The sequence below is a fragment of the Saccopteryx bilineata genome, chromosome 12 (assembly GCF_036850765.1).
Source record: "Saccopteryx bilineata isolate mSacBil1 chromosome 12, mSacBil1_pri_phased_curated, whole genome shotgun sequence".
NCBI classification, from domain to species: domain Eukaryota; kingdom Metazoa; phylum Chordata; class Mammalia; order Chiroptera; family Emballonuridae; genus Saccopteryx; species Saccopteryx bilineata.
The window spans coordinates 38,633,744-38,656,598 of NC_089501.1; the positions used below are offsets into that span (position 1 = coordinate 38,633,744).

At 41.8% G+C, this 22,855-nt stretch overlaps 1 protein-coding gene across 1 annotated transcript; it reads left to right on the plus strand.

Moving 5' to 3' along the window:
* Positions 1-2,788: 2,788 nt before the first annotated feature.
* On the plus strand, positions 2,789-19,469 carry LTV1 (LTV1 ribosome biogenesis factor). The gene is made up of 11 exons (XM_066248364.1): positions 2,789-2,962; positions 3,922-4,053; positions 5,146-5,319; positions 12,847-12,934; positions 14,979-15,120; positions 15,479-15,737; positions 16,706-16,833; positions 17,761-17,900; positions 18,163-18,215; positions 18,767-18,967; positions 19,089-19,469. Exons 1-11 carry the CDS (start codon positions 2,960-2,962, stop codon positions 19,197-19,199), a joined length of 1,431 nt encoding a protein of 476 aa, XP_066104461.1. The 5' UTR covers positions 2,789-2,959; the 3' UTR covers positions 19,200-19,469.
* Positions 19,470-22,855: the final 3,386 nt, after the last annotated feature.

Sequence of the window (22,855 nt, forward strand, 5' to 3'; positions counted from 1 at the left end):
GCCCCCTTGCCTCAGTTCTGGGTGATTTTAATTATAGGAAATAACATTGTATGAAGGCAGGCCAGAGTTTTGTATATAACCATTTTAATGGATGCATTGTGCTAGATATTGTATTCAGCAAATTTTAAATGAGCTAATAGACATACAGAACCCAGAGATCTCCGACACCTGTAAACTCACCGTCCGTGCTGGCTTTTGCAATGGGGTGCATTGTAATGGTTAAGGGTGTGCTTCTCTAGCTACATCAGCAGTTGCATTTTGGCTTCATGGTCTTAGGCAAAAACCACTTGACTTTCTGTTTGTTCCTCAATCTCTAATCTGTGAAATAAGTAGGTAATAATAATGTATCTCCTTAACTTCTTCTGTTGAAATTTAATAAGTAAATGTACAGTATAATTACTGTATTATTGAGTTCTTACTATACTATGCCCTGGGGCAGTAAAGCTGGCAAGACAAATACCTTTACCCTCAAGTAGGTTACTGCAATCTGCTTCTAAAGCAGATGAAAATAATAAGGATTTACAATTGAGTGTAACGGAGTAGAACAGTGTAATGACAGGATACAGTGAAAGCACTAGAAACGGGCTCTAGTTTTGAAGAACACAGGCATACCTCATTTGATTGCACTATGCTTGATTGCGATTTCTCCAGTGTTGTGTTTTTACAAATCAAAGGCACAACACTCCACCAGCAAAAAGATTACTACTCACTTTACTGCAATATTCGCTTTATTAGAGTGGCCTGGAATCGAACCCACAATATCTCCAAGGTATGCGTGTATAAGTTTCTTCCTGGCCGAAATAATTAAGCTAACATGAAGAACAGGGAGTGAAGAGGAAGAGCCTTTTAGATGGGCATGAGAGAACCAATCTTTTTTTTTAGGTACATTTGAGAACTGTAAACGGTTTGATAGGGCTGGGTCATAGAGTGGTACTGGGGGAATAAAGGGAGGAGATGCTAAATTGATGGGTAGAGATCAGATGATAGAATCTTGGCTGCCATGCAGAAGAGTTTGGACTTCATCCTGAGGCCAGAGGGTGGACATTGGAAGTTTTATACAGAGAATTGCATAATTGGATTAGAGTATTTAAAATGATAAATTTGATCCAATGGGTAATGAAGTGATACATTTGGATCTTTCGAAGGCAGAATCTGGATCCTCAGAAATTGCTGGCTGACGGCCTTAGTGAGGCAGTGTAGCATATGGTTTAGGGTGTGGCCTTTCAGAACCAGACTGATGGGCTACACATCTAGGCTCCTCCACTTAGCATGTGACCTGAGGCAGGTCACTTCAACTTTCTGAGCCTCAGACTCTATCTACCTCTATAAGACAGGTTTAGTGTTATCTAACTGTACTTTATAGGCTTATCAAAGGAATTAAATGACATAATGAATACCAAGTGCATAGCAACATGTGTTTAGTGTTAGCATTAGAAGCACACAGACACATAAATATATATAAAGTAACAGAATATTACTAAAAAAAAAAAAGGCAAGCAGTTTGGTGAGGTGGCCAGTGTATAGTTAGACTGAAGCTTCAATTCCTGCTCTGCTGTTTGACGAGCTATGTACCCTGAGAAAGTAACTTACCTTTTTTTATGCCTGTTTAGTGTTTGTAAAATAATGAAGATAATAGCACCTCTCTTCAGTGTTGTGGTAAGAAAGGCATGAAAGGTTCAGGTAAAGTACCAGAACCATTATTCATTTAAACAAATAGTATATATTGAGTATATGTGCCTGGTCTATTAAATCTGCCCTCATGAAGCTTAATTATAGTGAATGTCTAGAACATAAAAGTGTGTTATGTATTACTTCTGATACAAAGCATTTTCTCAAGACAAGTTCTGTGGTCCTAATCTAAATCATTTCTACAATTTTTATTGTAACACAAGAACAATATGCCATAAATATTTATAATGGTAATAGGGCATAAAGACGCAATCCAAGATAAGTCAGACATTGGGAGGGCTCCAGAAATTGAGAAGGGGAAACAAATTTGAGAAAAGATCTGCTGATAAAACTTTGAATGCATTATCACCCCTTTGCCCACGAAAAAGCTTCCAGTGCTCTGACACCTGCCTGAAACCCTCCTGGGGCTTGCTTCTCGCCTATTTGCTTAAACCACGTTAAAACATTTGAGGAAGGACTTGGAAGAGAATAAACTGTTTCCACTTTATAAAATAACGTGTGCAAATACCCGAGATAGTGAACATATTTTATCAATTCAAATGCCTCTACTGTCAAGTCTGGAGGGTTTGAGTAACTGAACGTTTTAACACAGTTCATTAAATGGTGTAAAATAAAGACCTGATTAGGCCTGGTGCAGCCTGGAAGAGCAAGGTCCCGGGACCCTCTGTTGCTCAGGCAACCGATTCCGCTCCAGCTCAAAGGAAAGGGAACCTGAAACCTCGGGTATCCGCGAGGATGGCCACCTTCCATGTACACGGTTTTTTGTGGGTTTTTTTACGATCGGAAATAAGCAAGGAATACAACTGTCAATGGGGGCGGTAGGTTCGTCTCCTCTGTTCTCGGTAGAGGGAGCTACAAAAGCAAGTTCCCCCCAAAACTGAGCCCCCTTTTCGCGCCTCTTCGCCACCAAGACGCCAGAGATTTCTTTCCCGACCGCAGACCGACCAACTTCAGGCCGGGAAAGCCCCGCCCCTCGGGGTGTGGGGACCGCCCGCCTCTAAAGAGCTTCTCGCGATCTTTGGAACGGAGCGAGCTTTGCGTAACTACCGGCCGCGACCCTGCAGCTCTCCGGCGATTGGTCTATTTCCATGGCCCGCTGCCTGACTTCCGGTTTGGGTGCCGGGCTTGCACGTGCGGTTAGGCCGAAGGACGCCGCTGGGAACCGGGCGGGAGCCAGGCCGTGGGGAGTCCGGAAGTGTTTGTCATCTCTCCGGTGCGCCTCGGCGAGTGTCGTGGCCGCTCTTCGGTGTGAGTGCAGTGGGGCTGCAGCATGGTGAGCGAGCCCCGTAGTCTGGGGGTGGGGGGCAGGCCGCTCTGGGTTGGCAGAGGACAGCCTGGTGCCTTTTTGCCAGTGGCCACTGCGGCCTGGTTCGGGAGGGGTGGTCCGGAGGTGCAGGAGGCGGCTGGCAACACAGAGCTCCGGTGTGGGTCTCCCACGGCCAGGCCCACTGGGGAATGGACATCAGAGAATGGCCTGCTCTTTACCCCGGAGGACCTGGAAACCTCTGTGACACACAGGACACAGGTGCACCACCCTGTGTTTCCTGGGGCCGGGCGGAGAGGGAGGTGTCTGCCCATCAGTTTGCTCTGGAGGAGGGAACTTGTGGGAGAGGTTAAGGTTCGATGCAAAACACGCGGACATACTCAACTGGGATGATGCTTTCTCAGTTTAGAAAGTCAAGGTTGAGGAGCGAAATAAAAACGTGGAAAGGAGTGATGAATCTTACTAAAAACTTCAGCCGTTGTGTCGGGGTTTGACACAGTAGCTGGTACATGACGTGTCTACACTGCTGGCACCTGCCTGCCCCAGGTTTTCTTGTGGCTGACACACTGTCATTCTGGTCAACCTGTCAGCGGCCTTCTCCGAGTGCCCAGTCTAAAATCACTCTTCAGTCACTGACACATCACTGTGGTTTGTTTTATTTCCTTTACCTGAAATCGTTCTTGATGATTCCCTTGTGGAGAATAGGGGCTTGTCTGACTTTCCCATTGCTGTATCCAGCGCCTGTAACAAGGTCTGCCTACAGAATAGGCGTCCACAAATGTTATTGGAGGAAGGTAAGTATGGATTCTATAGAACACCGTTGGGGTTGCCTACCCTAGAGATGTAGGTTTCAAAAATCTGTTATCATTTACATAATTTATTGCAGATGCCTACGTGGACTGTGATACTACTGTTCACTGGTGTTTTGGTTTTTTTTTAATGGCTTGTTCTGGTTCTGTCCTTTGAAGCCTCACAGGAAGAAAAAGCCCTTTATAGAAAAGAAGAAAGCTGTGTCTTTTCACCTGGTCCATCGGAGCCAACGAGATCCTTTAGCAGCAGATGAGACTGCACCCCAGAGGGTTCTGTTGCCTACACAGAAAGTAGGTGCTGTTCTTTAACCAGTAAGTTTGTAGGTGGACTGTTTGTAGTTTTTAATAAATTATTTTAGGCGGCTGCTATTCTCAGAAGATAACTGATCTTCAGGGAAAGCTGTGACTTTTCACTAAATATCCTGATTTTTATATCTTGCATATTTATTTTGATTGAGAGGATAAAGCGTCCTTATTTGATATATTTCTTTTTGTTGTTAATTTAATTTTTTTATTACTTAAAAATTAAATTCAGCGGGCTGACATTGGTCAATAAGAATGTGTAGGTTTCAGGTAAACATCTCTATAGCATTTGATTGTGTTGTGTGCCCATCACCCAAATTCAAATCATTTTCCATCACTGTATATTTGACCCACTTGACTCCTCTTCTCCCCATCCCCTCCCTCTGGTAACCACTTCACTTTTGTTTATATCCATGAGCAAATCCTATAGAGTAATGGTAAGTGTTTACTAAGCCATCAGCTACAGTATCATGATGTTATTTAGGGCACAACCAAATGCTCAATGTCTACTTTCTTTAACATCCTTTCATTCATAACCACAAACTGCATTTTGCCTTGTGGTCACTCATCTCATGAAATGTGAAACATTGAAAACTCATAAGTTAGCTTTAGAAAATGTCTGGGAGCCTTTAAAAGGTTGGTTTGTTAATTATCAGTCAGTTTGTTTATTAAGTGTGGATAGTGTAAAAGGAAGTGTTGGGGAACATTGTTCCTATTTAGCTTTTCAGTGAAACAAGTTTGTGTTGCACGTTGAGCGGTTTCTTTGTATATAAATACAAGAGATTGTACTTAAACTTTCAAGGCCCCCTAGTCTTTTTTTCTAGCCCTCCAAGTACATCTTAAAAACAGATTGCTCTGTGTGCTTCTTGGCTTGAATTGTTGCACTGAAATGAGGAACTGTTTCATTCCATTTTAATTTTATGTGGCACAGCTGTTTAGAAGCTGTGTGTTGCCTGAATTTGTCAAGAATTTGTTGTCTCATTCTTATCAGCCAAGCCTCCTGATCTGAAAACTGTGCTCATTAGTTTCTATACCTTAATCTTGGAAGACGTACTATATCCATGTTGTTTATTATGTTAGATAAATGATGAAGAGAGACGAGCAGAACAGAGGAAGTATGGCGTATTCTTTGATGACGACTACGACTACCTACAGCACCTGAGAGAACCATCTGGGCCCTCGGAGCTGATTCCTGCAAGTACCAACAGTGTACCCAACAGCAGGAACGAAAACGAAGAAACAGCAGGAACTTCGGTAAGACTTTTCAACAGTTTAAGTGTGAGGGAGAATGTGTAGGGCAGTGGTTCTCAACCTGTGGGTCGCGACCCCGGCGGGGTCAAACGACCAAAACACAGGGGTCGCCTAAAACTATCGGAAAATATTATACAATATATTTTTAAATAAAATATGTATTTCCGATGGCTTTAGGTGACTCCTGTGTTTTGGTCGTTCGACCCCCGCCGGGGTCGCGACCCACAGGTTGAGAACCGCTGGTGTAGGGGATTGGAGGGGGATGAGTAAAAAAACACATCATTTTTAAATCAGTATAACTATTTGGGGGAAGAAATGGTATTGGTCTGAAGAACAAAGAGAGGCCATGCCCTTGCTGAGAGTGGTATGTGTGTGTACACTTATGTACAGTCGAGAGAGTAGGCCGCCTGTTTTCTGGTGGCAGTTGTTAAAAGTGACTGCTTTTGACAGGGTTGGGCCTTTTGATAGATGTGGTCATGTTAGACAGCACTTACAATGGAAGAAGAGCAGCCGACTGTTTCAGCTTTATCAACTGTACTAAAATGCAACTTTTGTGGAGCCTTCAAATCTTCAACACTTGTAAAAATCTGCAAGCTAACCATAAGAGAGAATAAAAGAAATAGATTGTAATGTCTGTTATTCTCATCAACTAAAATGCTTCCTTTTTTAATGCTTTATTTTTTAAGTACACTTTTTTCTTTTTAGGTGAGAATGAGGAAAGAGAGTAAGGCAAACTCCTGCATGCACCCCGACCAGGATCCACCTGGCACCGCATCTAGGGTTGATGCTCGAGTACTGAGCTATTTTTAGCACCGGAGGCTGATGTCCTCCAGTGGAGCTGTCCTCAGCTTCTGGGGCCACACTTGAATCAGTCAAGCCACTGGCTGTGGGATAGGAAAAGGGAGAAAAGGGGGAGAGGAAGAGGTAGAGAAGCAGATGGTCACTTCTTCTGTGTGCCCTGACCAGGAATCAAACCTGGAACATTCATATACTGGATTGATGCTTTATCCACTGAGCCACCATCCAGGGCTAGAGAGAACACACATTTATATATATGAAATTAGTGCTACCAATCAGTTTTTCCTCCTGTTTATGTTAAGGATGAGCATGTTGTATGGCTTCATCTTGTTTTTATTTCATATTAGCATAAATTTTTCTGAGAAACTTTTATAAATCCCCTGACACTTAAAAATAGAAGACATCCAAAAAAAGAGAGAGAGAGAAGACATCCATTTCTTTTGTTTATTGTCAAAAGGGAATTAAAAGGGCACCAATTTCTCTTGCTTCCCATTCTTGAATCCTCTCATGGTCTAGGCATTCTTTTCCTCAGGGAAGATGTGATCACAGCTTCTCTAATCCATAGCTTCTTGCTTAAAGAGAGTTAAAAGGTTTAGGTTTCAGGGTATCATCCCAAAGAAAGATATAATAACTGCAGCTTTTCATTCATTCACTCACTAGGCTATAGCCCTCTCGTAAGGCTGCTCACCCCACTGCCACATCCTTAACCAACTTACTTTCCCCAAGGCTGTTAAGTAAGTAGTATGGTACTTACCTTATTGACTTCCTTCCACAAACTGATGAGGAGACGCGGGCATCTAGTAGTGGCTCAAGTTCTTTATCTTATGAAAAAGAGTCCTAACATTATTCTGGTTGACTGTATTGACCACTACAAAATTAGCTTAGCTTCTATTCCCTAATTCATGTTGTGTGAAATTAATCACTATCTAACTCAGTGATTTTCAACTGCCAGTACACCAGAAATTTTAATGCGGGTCCACAAGTTAACCTCCCTTGTATTGTATGAAGATTAAAAGATTAAAAATCAATTTTTAAATTGATTTTTAGAGAGACGAAGGAAGAAAAAGGAGAAACATCAATTTAATGTTCCACTTATGCACGCATGTAGTGCTTGATCCTTGGCATGTGCCCTAACTGGGAATGCAACCCACAGCCTTGGCATTTTGGGATGACGCTCTAACCAACTGAGGTACCCAGCCAGGGCCAGAGAAGGCTCTTAAACGGACACTTCAGTGATGTTTAAAAGGATGAGTGCATCATGTTTTAAATACAAAATTGCCATTGGATTTCTGTAGCACAGTGCAAAAAGGTAGATGAGTCCTATGTGCTTTTTAACCTTAATTTGTAACAAACCACCAAAATTGAATAAACCAGAAATCTTGAATATGCTCAAAAAAGAGAAAATAAGGTAGTGTGGAAAGGCAGCACAAAGATTAGTACTGCTTGAGCAGCCCAGATGTCCACGTGGAGGAAAGGTGCTGCCGTGGGAGACGGCGGCTAGGCGGACTCCATGCAGCCCAGATGTTCACGTGGAGGAAAGGTGCTGCCGTGGGAGACGGCGGCTAGGCGGACTCCATGCAGCCCAGATGTTCACGTGGAGGAAAGGTGCTGCCGTGGGAGACGGTGGCTAGGCGGACTCCATGCACAGGGTGGGCAACAGTAGGTTTATAGAGAAGAGCACATGAAACAGTTTATTGCTGTAGTGTTATTTATTTGTGTTATTTGTCTTATTATTTTTTATATTTACTTATGACTTATCTTTTAGGTGGTGATAGCTGGTAATTTAACCTACTTTTGCCTGCCTCCGTATTTAGGAACTATTGCAACCAAAAAAAGAATTCAGCCCTGGCCGGTTGGCTCAGCGGTAGAGCGTCGGCCTAGCGTGCGGAGGACCCGGGTTCGATTCCCGGCCAGGGCACACAGGAGAAGCGCCCATTTGCTTCTCCACCCCTCCGCCGCGCTTTCCTCTCTGTCTCTCCCTTCCCCTCCCGCAGCCAAGGCTCCATTGGAGCAAAGATGGCCCGGGCGCTGGGGATGGCTCTGTGGCCTCTGCCTCAGGTGCTAGAGTGGCTCTGGTCGCAACATGGCGACGCCCAGGATGGGCAGAGCATCGCCCCCTGGTGGGCAGAGCGTCGCCCCTGGTGGGCGTGCCGGGTGGATCCCGGTCGGGCGCATGCGGGAGTCTGTCTGACTGTCTCTCCCTGTTTCCAGCTTAAGAAAAATGAAAAAAATAAATAAATAAATAAATAAATAAATAAATAAATAAACAAAAAAAGAATTCACTCTTTTGAATCACTATCTAAACTCTAATTGTGTATATGGTTCTTTGATTGTTTCTCATGCTATAAAAATAATCTCCAAAGGTACATTCACTAAAATCAAGGTGATCCTCCCTTTTTTTAACTCCGAGATTCTAACGATTAATAATCACAAAGAGTATCTTTATAAAAGACCACATATTTTACCACAATTTAAAAAAAAATAATGTAATATACCAAAATCATTAAATTATGTACTTTCTTTTTTTTATTAATTTTAATGGAGTGACATTAATAAATCAGGATATATATGTTCAGAGAAAACATATCCAGGTTATTTTGACATTTAATTATGTTGTTGCATACTCATAACCCAAAGTCAAATTGTCTTCTGTCACCTTCTATCTTATTTTCTTTGTGCCCCTCCCCTACCCCCTCTCCCTCACCCCCCACCCCCGTAACCACCACACTCTTGTCCATTTCTTTTAGTCTCATTTTTATGTCCCACCTATGTATGGAATCATGCAGTTTTTAGTTTTTTCTGATTTACTTATTTCACTCCGTATAATGTTATTAAGATCCATCCATGTTGTTGTAAATGATCCGATGTCATTTCTTTTTTTTTTTTTCTTTTTTTTTTAACAGGGACAAAGAGAGAGGGATAGATAGGGACAGACAGGAACAGAGAGAGTTGAGAAGCATCAATCATCAGTTTTTTGTTGCTGTTGAAACTCCTTAGTTGTTCCTTGATTGCTTTCTCATATGTGTCTTGACCGTGGGCCTTCAGCAGACCGAGTAACCCCTTGCTCGAGCCAGCGACCTTAGGTCCAAGCTGATGAGCTTTTTGCTCAAACCAGATGGGCCTGTGCTCAAGCTGGCAACCTCAGGGTCTCGAACCTGAGTCCTCCACATCCCAGTCCGATGCTCTATTCACTGTGCCACCGCCTGCAGGCCAATGTCATCATTTCTTTTTTTTTAGCTTTTTTTTTTTTTTAATTTTTATTTATTCATTTTAGAGAGGAGAGAGAGAGAGACAGAGAGAGAGGAGAGAGAGACAGGGGGGAGGAGCTGGAAGCATCAACTCCCATATGTGCCTTGACCAGGCAAGCCCAGGGTTTCAAACCGGCGACCTCAGCATTTCCAGGTCGACGCTTTATCCACTGCGCCACCACAGGTCAGGCCCAGTGTCATCATTTCTTATGGCTGAGTAGTATTCCATAGTGTATATGTACCACATCATTTTTATCCAGTCTTCTATTGAAGGGCTTTTTGGTTGTTTCCATGTCTTGGCCACTGTGAACAATGCTGCAGTGAACATGGGGCTGCATGTGTCTTTATGTACCAATGTTTCTGAGTTTTGGGGGTATATACCCAGTAGAGGGATTGCTGGGTCATATGGTAGTTCTATTTTTAGTTTTTTGAGGAACCATCATACTTTCTTCCATAATGATTGTACTACTTTACATTCCCACCAACAGTGGATGAGGGTTCCTTTTTCTCCACAGCCTCTCCAACACTTGTATTACCTGTCTTGTTGATAATAGCTAATCTAACAGGTATGAGGTGGTATCTCATTGTAGTTTTTTGGGTTTTTTTTTTACTTTTATTAATTTTTAGAGAGGAGATAGAGTGGGAGAGAGAAGGGGGAGGGAGGAGCAGGAAGCATCAACTCCCATATGTGCCTTGACCAGGCAAACCCAGGGTTTCGAACCGGCGACCTCAGCATTTCCAGGTCGACGCTTTATCCACTGTGCCACCACAGGTCAGTCCTCTCATTGTAGTTTTGTTTGTTTGTTTGTTTGTTTTTTCCAGAGACAGAGGGATAGACAGGGACAGACAGACAGGAATGGAGACATGAGAAGCATCAATCATTAGTTTTTTGTTGCGCATTGCGACACCTTAATTGTTCATTGATTGCTTTCTCATACGTGCCATGACTGCGGGCCTTCAGCAGACTGAGTAACCCCCTTGCTCGAGCCAGAGACCTTGGACTCAAGCTGTTGAGCTTTTGCTCAAACCAGATGAGCCCTCACTCAAGCTGACGACCTCGGGGTCTCGAACCTGGGTCTTCCACATCCCAGTCTGACGCTCTATCCATTGCGCCACCACCCGGTCAGGCGCATCTTTTCATATATCTGTTGGCCATCTGTATTTCTTTCTGGGAGAAGTGTCTGTTCATGTCCTCTTCCCATTTTTGTTGGGTTGTTTGTTTGTTGTTGAGTTTTATGAGTTCTTTGTATATTTTGGATATTAGACCCTTAGCTGTTGTTTGAAGATATCATCTCCCATTTAGTTGGCTGTCTGTTGTGTTGTCAGTTTCTCTTGCTGTGCAAAAACTTCTTAGTCTAATGTGGTCCCATTCATCAGATTTATATGGAACTGTAAAAAACCCCAAATAGCCAAAGCAATCCTAAAGAAAAAGAATGAAGCTGGGGGCATTACAATACCTGACTTCAAACTATATTATAGAGCCACGACAATCAAAACAGCATGGTATTGGCAGAAAAATAGACACTCAGACCAATGGAACAGAATAGAAAGCACAGAAATAAAACCACATATATATGGTCAAATAATTTTCGATAAAGGGGCCAACAACACACAATGGAGAAAAGAAAGTCTCTTCAACAAATGGTGCTGGGAAAACTGGAAAGCCACATGCAAAAGAATGAAACTTGACTACAGTTTGTCCCTTTGTACTAAAATTAATTCAAAATGGATCAAAGACCTAAATATAAGACCTGAAACAATAAAGTAGATAGAAGAAAACATAGGTACTAAACTCATGGACCTTGGTTATAAAGAGCATTTTATGAATTTGACTCCAAAAGCAAGGGAAGTGAAGGCAAAGATAAATTGTACACTTTAAATGGGTAGATTGAACAATGTGTGAATCACATCTAGTAAATCTGTTTTTAAAAAAGACTACAGGGGGTCATCGGGTTATGACACTGTTCTGTTCCTACGACAGTGACGTAACTTGAATTTTGGTGTAAGTCGAAACACACCCTAGCCTAAGTCACTTTCTATCCTAATACAGTTGTAAAATCATAATCTAGAACACAACTAAGCACAGAAAAAGGAAAAGGTCATGAGTAGACTGTACTGTACACTGCACTGTGTGTTCTGCCATGCTCAACCAAACTAGTTTGCCCACGTAGTCCGTAAGTACGATGCTAATAGCTCACGTCTCAACTTTTTAAAGTTTTTGTGGGAGTGAGCATCGTAAACTTGAAACATCCTGTGTTGAGACTCATAACCCGAGGACCCCCTGTGCATTAGAAAGCCAGATCTTCGCCCATGTCTGTGCTGTAGAGATGTTGATGCTGGAAGCCACAACAGTTTGCTAGGTCTGCACCCCTGTACGGAGCCTTTACTCCTACGATTCTGAGGCTCCCAGTGCGGCATGCTGTCTGTGAGCAAGTGACTGTCCATCTCACAGGGTGGATGGTGAGGGACATGGAGACAGCTAATGTGGTGGCGACCCTCACATTCTTAGCTATTTGGTTGGAGAGATGAAACGAATGCATAGCACTAGTGAGAAAATCTGTGCCAGCACATGGTGAAGTAGGTTGTGTGGTGTGAAGACGGGGGGAGTTCACGTAATGCCGAGCTCTAGGACAGTAGTCATGGAGGACTTCGTGGAGGTAGGAGCAACTGAGCTGGCCACTAATGGCTAGGCACCATTGCAGAGAGAGGAAGAATTCCAGTCAGAAGGAAGGGCATGAGGTAGTAGTATGGATCCCAGAACCTCACCTAACCAGCTTCAGTCCAACCAGGTATGCCATTTGACTTTTCTTAGCTTTGTTTCACTCAAACATGCTGATTCCTCAAGAAAATGTGAGGATTAAATGGAATAATCAGCTGGAGATAGCTTTGTGAAATATTGTGGGGAAGTTGCTTTTGAGCTGATGATAGAATATACATGTTTAAAATATATGACTAGATTATGAGTGAGAGTATTTGGAGTGTGGTCATATAAGTTTCCTAGAACTGCCCTCACAAATTACCACAAATTACCACTGGGTGGCTTACGACAACAGAAATGTATTCTCCAGTCTTGTGGCCAGAAGTGTGAACTCAAGGTTTGGGCAGGGTTGGTTCTAGTTGGGGTGCAGAAGAATCAGTTCCATGACTGTCTCCTCACTTCTGGTGGTTGCTGACAATCCGTGGTGTTCCTGGTCTTGTCGATGCAGTCGACATCCAGTCTATTCCGTCTTCACGTGGCGTTCTCCATGTGTCTTCCTGTGTTCACATGGCCTTGTAAGGACATGGTCGTCACTGGATTAGGGCCCTCCATATTCCATTATCACCTCACCTTAACTAATGTCATCTGCAAGGATTCTCTTTCCCAAGGAAGGTCACATTCTGAGCTTCTGGGAGGACATGATTTTGGGGGGAACACTTTTCAACCTAGTATAGTGTAGTTCAGAAGCATTGCTAAATTTAACCATTTTGTAATTTCTTTTTAAAGACCACTGGAATTAAGTTGCCTTCATCAGTGTTTGCGTCAGAGTTTGAGGAAGATGTTGGGTTGTTAAATAAAGCAGCTCCTGTTTCAGGTATGTTTAATTTCTTTACCCTTTCAAGTGGATTCGAGCTGTGTTTGACAAAAAGAAACATACTGTGGGCACCAGTAGGTTTACAGACGTGAGTGTATGAGGCACGGTTACTCTTGTATTATTATTTTATGTGGATTACAATTGTAAACCTGTTGCCCACTCTTGTATAGTAAAAAGTCAGAGTTATTCCTGATAAAGTGTTGAAACAGTTTGAATGTGTCTGAATTCAGATCATTAGGAAGGGATGAGTGTGATCAGCATTCTTTTATTGCCATTAAATTCTTAGTCTCTGAAGTTCCTATTTGGAGAGGAAAGTGGGAATATTATTTTTGATGATCTATTGGGGAAATTTTAACCTTGACCTAACCTCTTACAAAGGTAACATTGAGGTTTAGTTAGCCTTATGTACATTATAGTGTAATCATTTTTGGTGGGGTAGAGAGACAGACAGGGAGGGAGATGAGAAGCATCAGCTCATAGTTGCGGCACCTTAGTAGTTCATTGATTGATTGCTTTCTCATATGTGCCTTGATCGGTTGTTCCAGCCAAGCCATTGACCCCTTGTGTAATCTTGAAAATGCTTAGTATGTTAGCTTTTAGAAATTCTCTGAAGTGTCCCATTTATTCATTTATTCCAGACATACTGAAAAATCATTATTATTTTTTTTTTTGCTGTACTTACATTGTATTTTAGAACAAACAAAGAAATGGTGTTGGTATTTTCTCCTACATTGCCTTAATATTTTTTCAATGGTATTTTTTATTGAGATATAATTGATGTATAACATTATATTAGTAGGTATATAATATAATTCGATATCTGTATCATATATATTACGAAGTGATCACCACAATATCAACTTAACATATTCACCACACAAAGAATTTTTTTTCTTGTGATGAGAACTTTTTTCTTTTACTTTAAGTAATACTTTGTATTTCTGTTAAGTTGACCTACAATGTTATATTAATTTCCAGTGTATAACCCAGTGATTGGCCGTTGTATAACTTACTGATTCCCCCAGTAAGTCAGGTATTCATCTGACATTGTAAACACTGATTACAGTATTGTTGGTTGTATTCCTAGACTGTACTTTACATCCCCACCACTATTCTGAAACTGCCAACTTGTGCTTCTCAGTCCCTTCACCTTTGTCGCCCAGCTCCCAGTCCACCGCCCATCTTTCCCCCAGCCCCGCAGCTCTTACTGACTAACACTTGCTTCATAGCATTGAGTTATTAATTCATTCTACAGGTTGAGTCGCCACTGTTTGATGGGGTCTTGGGTTAAACCAGGATAAGGCATAATCCCTGACCGCGAGGAATTTACCATCAGTTGGGAAAGACAGACAATAAGAAATGACAGAGGAATAAAATGGTAAAGCACCAAAGAAGCCTCAGGGAGTTGGGCAGGGCCTCCTCGAGGAAATGACGTCTGAGTTGATTTCTTAGGGCGAAGGTGAGCAGGTAGAGGAAGGAAGGTAGTTGGCAGGAGAGGATATTCCAGACAGGAAACTGTGCGAGAGCAGGCTGACATCGGGGAACGGCACGTGTTTAGCATGCCTGGAGTGAATGGTAAGGACGACTGTGAATGAGGTTGGAGACTCGAGCAGTAGCCATTGTGGAGGCGGAGGGCTGTTGGAAGCTGTGTCAGTTTACAGGTTTGAACTTGACGCTTTTTCTTGAACCCTGTAGTACTTTTATTTGATAGAATAACGTGGCTGAAGAAACAGGTTGGGATTTACTAAAATCTCATTGTCTAAAAAGACAGTTTGATAGGCTACAGATATTTGAGTAGCTTCTAATAGGTGAATTCAAAGTCCAGGTTCTTCCTGCCGGTTGAAACTTTGAATTTTGCATAATAGACAGTTTAATATTGTAGATCTGTAATGGAAGGGTTTTTTCCTTTGGCCATCCATCTCTGTTTCCCTCACTAGACTGAACTCCTTAGGGTTCTTAATCATACTTTTTGCTCTGGCATATAATAGGTATTCAGATTATGTTAAGTAAAGGAATTAATGCTCAGTTTTTGTTTTCTGTCTAGGACCTCGATTGGATTTTGATCCTGACATTGTCGCAGCTCTTGATGATGACTTTGACTTTGATAATCCAGCTAATTTGCTTGAAGATGATTTTGTTCTTCAGGCCAGTAAGCCAACAGAAGAGGAAGAGGGAATGGATGTATGGTATGTATGGCTTGTTTCAAAGCAAGGATAACATGACTGTAGCTTCTTTAATAGGACAATAACCATACAATAGTACAGCTGAAAGAGCTTCAGGACTTGTGTCTGAGAATTCTGTGTTTCAGAGCAGACGGGATGAGACTTGAGTTCTTTACAGACCATCAGTAGGTGGGGCTAAAGTTCAAGTCGCCTGATTGCGAGTTCATTACTTTTCTGTCCGTTCCAGAGGGTCAAGCAGCACAGCTGTTCTGCCTAAACAAGAATCCTCCCTTAAACACCCTCAAATGTTACTTGTGCGAAGTAATTTGGTTCTGTTGTTTTTCAAGTTGTTTTGACAGTTAATTTATGGCCCTGATTTTAGGAAAGCTGAGGCTGAATATGGCAGCGAGTGGGAAGATGTGAATGATGAGAAGGAAGAAGGCAGTGAGGACAGTAGCTGTGACTCTGCAGGCTCATTGTCGGATGAGGCTTTGTCTGCCCCTGGGAAGCCTCTCAAGGTTCTAGAAAATCACTTGTTCTGGGAGGAGGAAACGAAAAGTCGCTTTACTGAATATTCTATGACGTCCTCAGTCATGAGGAGAAATGAACAGCTGACCCTACATGATGAAAGATTTGAGAAGGTAAGGTTCCCAAGAAAGGGTCTTTAAATACTAGTTCCTAGTAAACTATCTGACATCGGGACCCAAAGCTAGAACTTTCAGCATTAGAAACAGCCTATAACTTTTATTAAAACAGACCATAAATCCATTCTAATCTTAATTCTGGAAAGAATGCATGTAGGTCAAAAGATGGCTTATCAAACCTCCTTATCAAACTTTGCTTAGAATGCTGACATTTTAATTCCAAACCTCATCAGTCACAGTCCTTAGGATTATGCTCTTTCCTCCAGCATTGGCCTGAGGCATAAACAAAATTCTGTTTCTTTCCATGTGTGTGTGTGTTGCTGTATATGCCAAGGCCTGAAGTTCTGCCTGGCATGTGCTGAGAGTTCAAACTCGGAACTGTTCAGTAAGTGGTTGTTGAATGAATGAATCAATGGATGACGAGTCAGTGAACAGTGAATGCGTGGCTTCCTGAGATGAAGGTTCTAACTGCTGCGTTCACTAAGTGCTATCTTCTCTCTCAAAGAAACAGCCCAACTGTGACTACAATAACCTCACTCCAGGAGTTCTGTCACCCCTGCTTACTCTTTTACAAAGCCTGTCATGCTAACAGCATTTGAATGATACAGTAAATATCTAAACAAAATTGTACATTGGTTTTCCTAATTAATGAATTTAAAAGTATATGTAAAAATATTCTGAGGTAAAGATTTCTGCCTAGCATTTTGCTCTCCAAGGCAAATGGAGTAACTGCCTTCATTGTCACTGAAATGGCAGCGTCTTTGCAGTGTCACCGTGCCGGCTGACCTGTCTTCCACATCGTGTTGTTATGGTGCTGAATCCCTGCTAGTGTTGTAATGGTAGTTATGATCCCATGTTAGTGCTTATGTTTTATAGGAATGAAATTAATTTAAAAATAACATTTAAATGCTGTATTCTCACTGAATGCATTCATTTTTATGCTCTCTTTTCTCTTTATATTCAAGTTTTATGAGCAGTATGACGATGATGAAATTGGAGCTCTGGATAATGCTGAACTGGAAGGTTTTATTCAAGTGGACAGTGGTCGCTTAGAGGAAGTCTTGAATGACTACTATAAAGAGAAGGCAGAGAAGTACAGTGACTTTTCCTTGTTTACCTGTTTGTTATTTTCAAATAGTCTATTTGTACACAGGAATTAAAAATCACCCATTTAGAATCCATATTAAAAAGAAGGTACATTTTCCATAACCTTTGGCTCACACTTTGATACTGAGTTCTGAAATGAACATAACATTGGATGGGAACACTGGGTGGGAACCACTTTCTCTGTAACTTGTCCTGAGAGTATTGATGGAATAACTGAGAGTTAGAGTAGGAAGTCCAAGGTCACATTCCACTTGAGGATGAGATGGTGCTTCTAGCCTCGTTGGCTGAAGAAATATTGGATTTCTAAGTATATACACTCTTAATCTTCCTGAAATGCCAGGCATTCTGAGAAGCAGATATTTATGGCTTATAGAAAGATAAGAGTTTATCTCTCCAGCTGGATTAGTAGAAGTTTGCAGCCAAATATTTGGTGAATCAGCATCCACATGAGGTGGTTCTTTGGGAGAAGCTGATGAGGTGTTTCCATCTGCTGGAGGGTCTGACCCGGGATCACTCACACGCAAGTCCCACAGTGGGACAGGGGCTGCATACTTGGAATGAATTATTCGAGTACTTTGACAGATAGATGGGCTAATGTTTTTCAAGGCTTTAAAGAAGATTATGTCTTAGGAAAGCTGCTCTTTTGTTTAATGTGTTATATCCTTGCAACAATACAGATAGATTTTTTCCTTCCTGTCAGCAGAGTGAAGGTCCAGAACCTGCTGGAAGTTAGAAGCAATTTTACGTAAAGCTAATTTTGACAAGTAATGACAAACAGCACACCTGTGTGCGTTTTTTAAAAAATGCTTGTTTCCTTGGCTCTTTAAGTACAAGTTGAGTAACATATAGAATAATAATGAGTGGTGTTCTTTTTTCCCCTCCTATCTTCATTTTTGAACACTTACACCAAAAGCTGTGTGAAACTGAGCACTCTTGAACCCTTCGAGGCTCAGGACGTGCCAGGGAGTGAACCTGACGAGTCCGAGGAGGAGGAGATTGTCTCTGTAGTGCTTGAAGAAGGCAGAGAGAAGTGGGATTGTGAATCCATCTGTAGTAAGTATCTCACTGTCCATTTCACTGCTAAAGAAGGACAGTTGTTTCAAAAGTATTAGGCACATCAACTTGTTGATGTATATATTTTGTGAAAATAATTTGGAAAAAAATATTTCTAAGTTACAAACTATATAAAAAACATTTATAAGAGAGACTCCAGTGTTAATTTGAACTATGAAAACCCTAAAGCTGGGAAGATAGTTGGAACTCAGAAATGTTTTGCTAAACTGAAGGTGTACTCATTGATGCATATTTTTTTTAGGTACATACTCAAATCTATATAACCATCCGCAACTTATCAAGTATGAACCAAAGGTGAGCTTTAATGTTCTCAGGTGTTTGAAATATGCATTGCAGGAAAGGAAGTGTACAAATTATTTTCTCAACAGTGGCTTTATCTGTAGTGGCTACCGGACCATTAGGAAAAGCAACAACAGTGTGTCATAGTGGACTGTTTTTTAATAGGAATGGGAAATAACCCTAATGCCATTTTTTTCTTTCCTTTTTTTTGTATATTTTGAAGTTAGAAGTGGGGAGGCAGTCAGACAGACTCCCACATGCGCCCAGCTGGGATTCACCCAGCATGCTCACCAGGGGACGATGCTCTGCCCATCTGGGGCATTGCTCTGTTGCAGCCGGAGCCATTCTAGCACCTGAGGTGGAGGCCATGGAGCCATCCTCAGCGCCTGGGCCAACTTTGCTCCAATGGAGCCTTGGCTGTAGGAGGGGAAGAGAGAGACAGAGAGGAAGGAGAGTGGGAAGGGTGGAGAAGCAGATGCTGCTTCTCTTGTGTGCCCTGGCCGGGAATCGTACCGGGGACTTCCACACGCCGGGCTGACCCTAAAGCCATTTTATCTTTATTTCAGCCCAAACAAATCCGAATATCTTGTAAAACAGGAATACCTCTCAATGTCTTACCTAAGAAAGAATTCACAGCAAAGCAAGTTGAACGAATGCAGATGATTAATGATAGTGACCTGCCCAAAGTGTCAACCCAGCCACGCTCTAAAACTGAAAGCAGAGAAGAGAAAAGAGCAAGAAAGCAAGCTGTAAGAGAAGAGCGCAAGGTACTTTCTCAGATGTGACATGACAAAGAGCTGGTGGCAGGGAGGTCGTGGGAATCTTCTTTTGTGAGATCAGTCTGCATCAGTTTGAGGATTTGAATAACATGAATGTATTCTTGTATAGGAGCGGAGAGTAGAGAAGAAAGCTAACAAATTAGCCTTCAAACTGGAGAAAAGAAGGCAGGAAAAGGAACTGCTGAACCTGAAGAAGAATGTTGAGGGTCTGAAGCTATGACAGTGGGACATTTAGGGTAAGGCGCATTCCCCAAAGAGGCTCCTTTTGAGTTCAAGAATGAACGAGGATCTTCAGAGACAAGACTGATCTGCCGTTTTTGTGGCAGTTATTGAAAAGAAAAGTGTGATGTTTGTATTTATACCAGCAAGCTTGTACATATTGTATTTTTCTTAAATTTAATGTGATAGCCTTAGATTTGCTCTGAACTAAATGACTTCATGGATGTGAAATGTTTGGATAAATTAAAGAAAACTGTCTTCATAATTTAAAGGGAATTGTGTTCTTCTTGTGTGATGGTCCCAGTTGCCTTCTGCAGATGTTCTCAGCTATTTCTTTGAAACCTCTCCATTCTTTTTTTGTAGTAGTTAAGTGGTTTTATTCGCTGGATGTAGAAAAGTGGTCCCTTAAAACTAATTTTGAAATGCTGAGTGGTAAGAAGAGTTTCTGAAAAGGGTCCACTGGTGGGAAGCGGGTGCAGAGGTCACTTCGAGAGGGTGGTCAGCTGAATAATTAGGTTGTTGGGACTCAATTACTGAGTGACTTGCTTTTGGACTTGAGGAACAGTGAAGACAGGAAACAGAAGAAGAAATAATCAAAACTTTTTTGGCTTCAGTTAATACCTGGCTCAAAATCAGAAATACTCAGTTTAAACTAGAAAATTTGTCTTTTAAGCATTATTTAATGCTTGGAACCGTTTATACTTGATTACAGTACATAGTTGAAAACTCCCTGCTTTTTGATGAGTTGGGCTTTTTTAAAAACTTCTTTAAACATTTTCAAGGCTAGAGCAATGACACCATCACAATTGTTAATTATTAGGTAAACTGTGACTTCCTTGCGATGGACAAGTTGTTAGTGACCCTGGTTCATGTGTCCAAGGCTAATGTGTTACCTGGACTGTTCTGGGAAATCTGCGAACAGTGTTGGTCTGAGTTGGGAATAGAATGGCGAGGGCAGAGCCATTTTTAGTAGGTGAGCTCCATTGTCTACCTTACTCAAAAGTGTCTTCGTCTTTAATTCATTTGATTATGCCTTTTTTTAAGTAGGTTATCTTGTTCTCAATGTTATCAATTTTAAATCTAATTGTTGTAGGAGTTTTAAATGAGTTGTGCAAAACAATAGTATTATGTCCTTTACCAACATTGACACAAAAAACTTGGCTGAAGAGCTCATCATTATAAAAGCAGAATGCTGGAGAGTGTGTATGTAAATACCAACCAGCAGAAGCAAAGGGTCAGATGATGGTTTATGATAGTGTTGGGAATGGATTAAAAATCCTTAAAGAATTGACCATTTATTTTAGCAACTATCTCCATTGACGAAGGTTCTCAGAAGCAGCAGGAACCTTACAGACATGGAATATTCCTTTGACTTGGTGCTATTCAGATTCCTTATGAGCTTCTAATTCACTACAGTTTACCCAGAGGGTTTAAATCAGTGCATCGCATAGTTTGCAATTAAGACAATGTGACTGTAAGCCACAGATCTGTGTGAAACATACTGTGATTTAGGTTGATTATCCTCCGTATTTAAAGGTCTTAATTTTATTCTGGGGAACAAATTCTTTTGCAGTATTTCATAACATTTAGATTTGAGTGGTCTGTAAACAAGTTAGGAATTTAAGCTTCATGCTAAATGCTGGAGTCCAAAGTGATACGGGGGATTTTCCTTCAAGGACGGCATCATGTGAGGAGGCTGGGTGTTTTGCAGCAACGTACAACCAGCAATGCCAATCACTCGGAGCATCGCTCAAAGTGAGCATCTGGATGCGTGCTGTTCCCCAGAGTACTCTTCCTGGAAATAAATCTATCTGCCTCAGGGTCCTGCTCAGTTATCACCTTCCTATAAACTTGTCCCTGACCCTGTATTTAAAAAACAGTACACACACAACCACTCTCACCCCCGGAAGTTCAATAAAAAGGAAAAAAATAAAAGGGTACATACGTCCCTCCCCTGTATTCTTTGTACTCTGCCCGTTTTCTGTTCATAGCACCTGTTGGCATCTGAGACATTTCTTAGTCTCCTGTCACTAACACTGAGAGCAGGGAATTCATGTTTACTAGTTTGTTTCCCTGGGTCTAGAACAGGGCCTGATTTTTGGTAAATGATCACTAAGTAGTATATTAATGAATGGATAGTTGGCAAAGGCTTCAGAAAAGAATTGCTTAAACTTGAAGGGAACAGTGGGAAGTAGCTTTAATATTTTTGAGAAAGAAGGCCTAAGGTATCCCAGGCAAGGGACAGATCATGAATTTGCCTGCTTTTTCTTAAGGACTTGTCTTGATTAAGCTCTGTCCATGAGTGGTGGATACATCACTTTTCAGGTATTTTAGAACTTATTTTACAAATGAAACTGAGTATCAAAAACAATTGCTATTTGTGTATATGATCTGTGGTGCATTGTATCCTTACCTCCACTTTGATGCCATCAGATCACCTCAGGTAAAGGACCACTCTAGTATCTTGTAACTTGACTGTTACATCATCAATACATTTGTGTTGCTTCCTCCTGTGCACTGACGACAGTATGTTTTGTCCCGCTAACCTAGGAGAAGGTAAAAATTCTAATGGCCTCACATCTTTTTTTTTTTTTTTTAATTTTTTTTATTTATTTTATTTTATTTATTTATGTTTTTTTTACAGAGATGGAGAGTGAGTCAGAGAGAGGGATAGACAGGGACAGACAGACAGGAATGGAGAGAGATGAGAAGCATCAATCATTAGTTTTTCGTTGCGCGTTGTGACACCTTAGTTGTTCATTGATTGCTTTCTCATATGTGCCTTGACTGCGGTCCTTCAGCAGACTGAGTAACCCCTTGCTGGAGCCAGCAACCTTGGGTCCAAGCTGGTGAGCTTTTGCTCAAACCAGATGAGCCCATGCTCAAGCTGGCAACCTTGGGGTCTCGAACCTGGGTCCTCCGCATCCCAGTCCGACGCTCTATCCACTGCGCCACCGCCTGGTCAGGCTAATGGCCTCACATCTTAATAGTGAAACTTACCAGGAGAATGTATAACAAACACATACTAATGAAGTTAAGAAATAGAACATACAGGCCACCTGTGGGTTCATCCTCAATTTCCTTCCACTATCCTATGTACTAGCATAGAGACTCCATCACCTCTGTGGCACCCCTAAACAGCATTTTGTTTCATTTTGAACAACTGAGAAGTGTAAACCTAGCTTATGGAGGCAATATTTGCCACCACTTGATGAAGGCATCCTTATCCATGGGAAAAGGGGCTTGAGAGTCGGAGTCTGACGTCAGCTGCTGGAGTTTCCAGGAGCACCATGGATGTCAGCAAGGTGAGGGAGTCTCGGGAACACGAGTCACTGCCGCTGAAGCATCCTGGTCATGCTGTAGAAATATCCTTGAAGGTTGGATGCTTGTTCCATGTTTTGTACTTCTAAGCTCTCCTACCTCTATCTCTCAAGAGAAGAGCAGTGCAGAACCTTCCCAGGGGTTGAAATGAGTATCCTCAACTGATCTAGACATCAGAATATGAAGGGGAAAGCAGGCATTACATTGGGACATGCTCAGACAAGTCAAGCATAGGACAATGGGAGCCAGAGAGCCTAGGCTCTCACTGTTCTCAGGTGACCGGGGCAGCGACTGTCTTGGTCACGGCAGTCTTCAACATGCCTGTGTCTTTAGCCA

Excerpts from the sequence above, each read along its gene's own strand:
- LTV1 (XM_066248364.1), top strand. Across the intron at positions 4,054-5,145 it reads TTCTGTTGCCTACACAGAAA|ATAAATGATGAAGAGAGACG; the intron begins GTAGGTGCTGTT and ends TTATTATGTTAG. Across the intron at positions 15,121-15,478 it reads GAAGAGGGAATGGATGTATG|GAAAGCTGAGGCTGAATATG; the intron begins GTATGTATGGCT and ends CCCTGATTTTAG.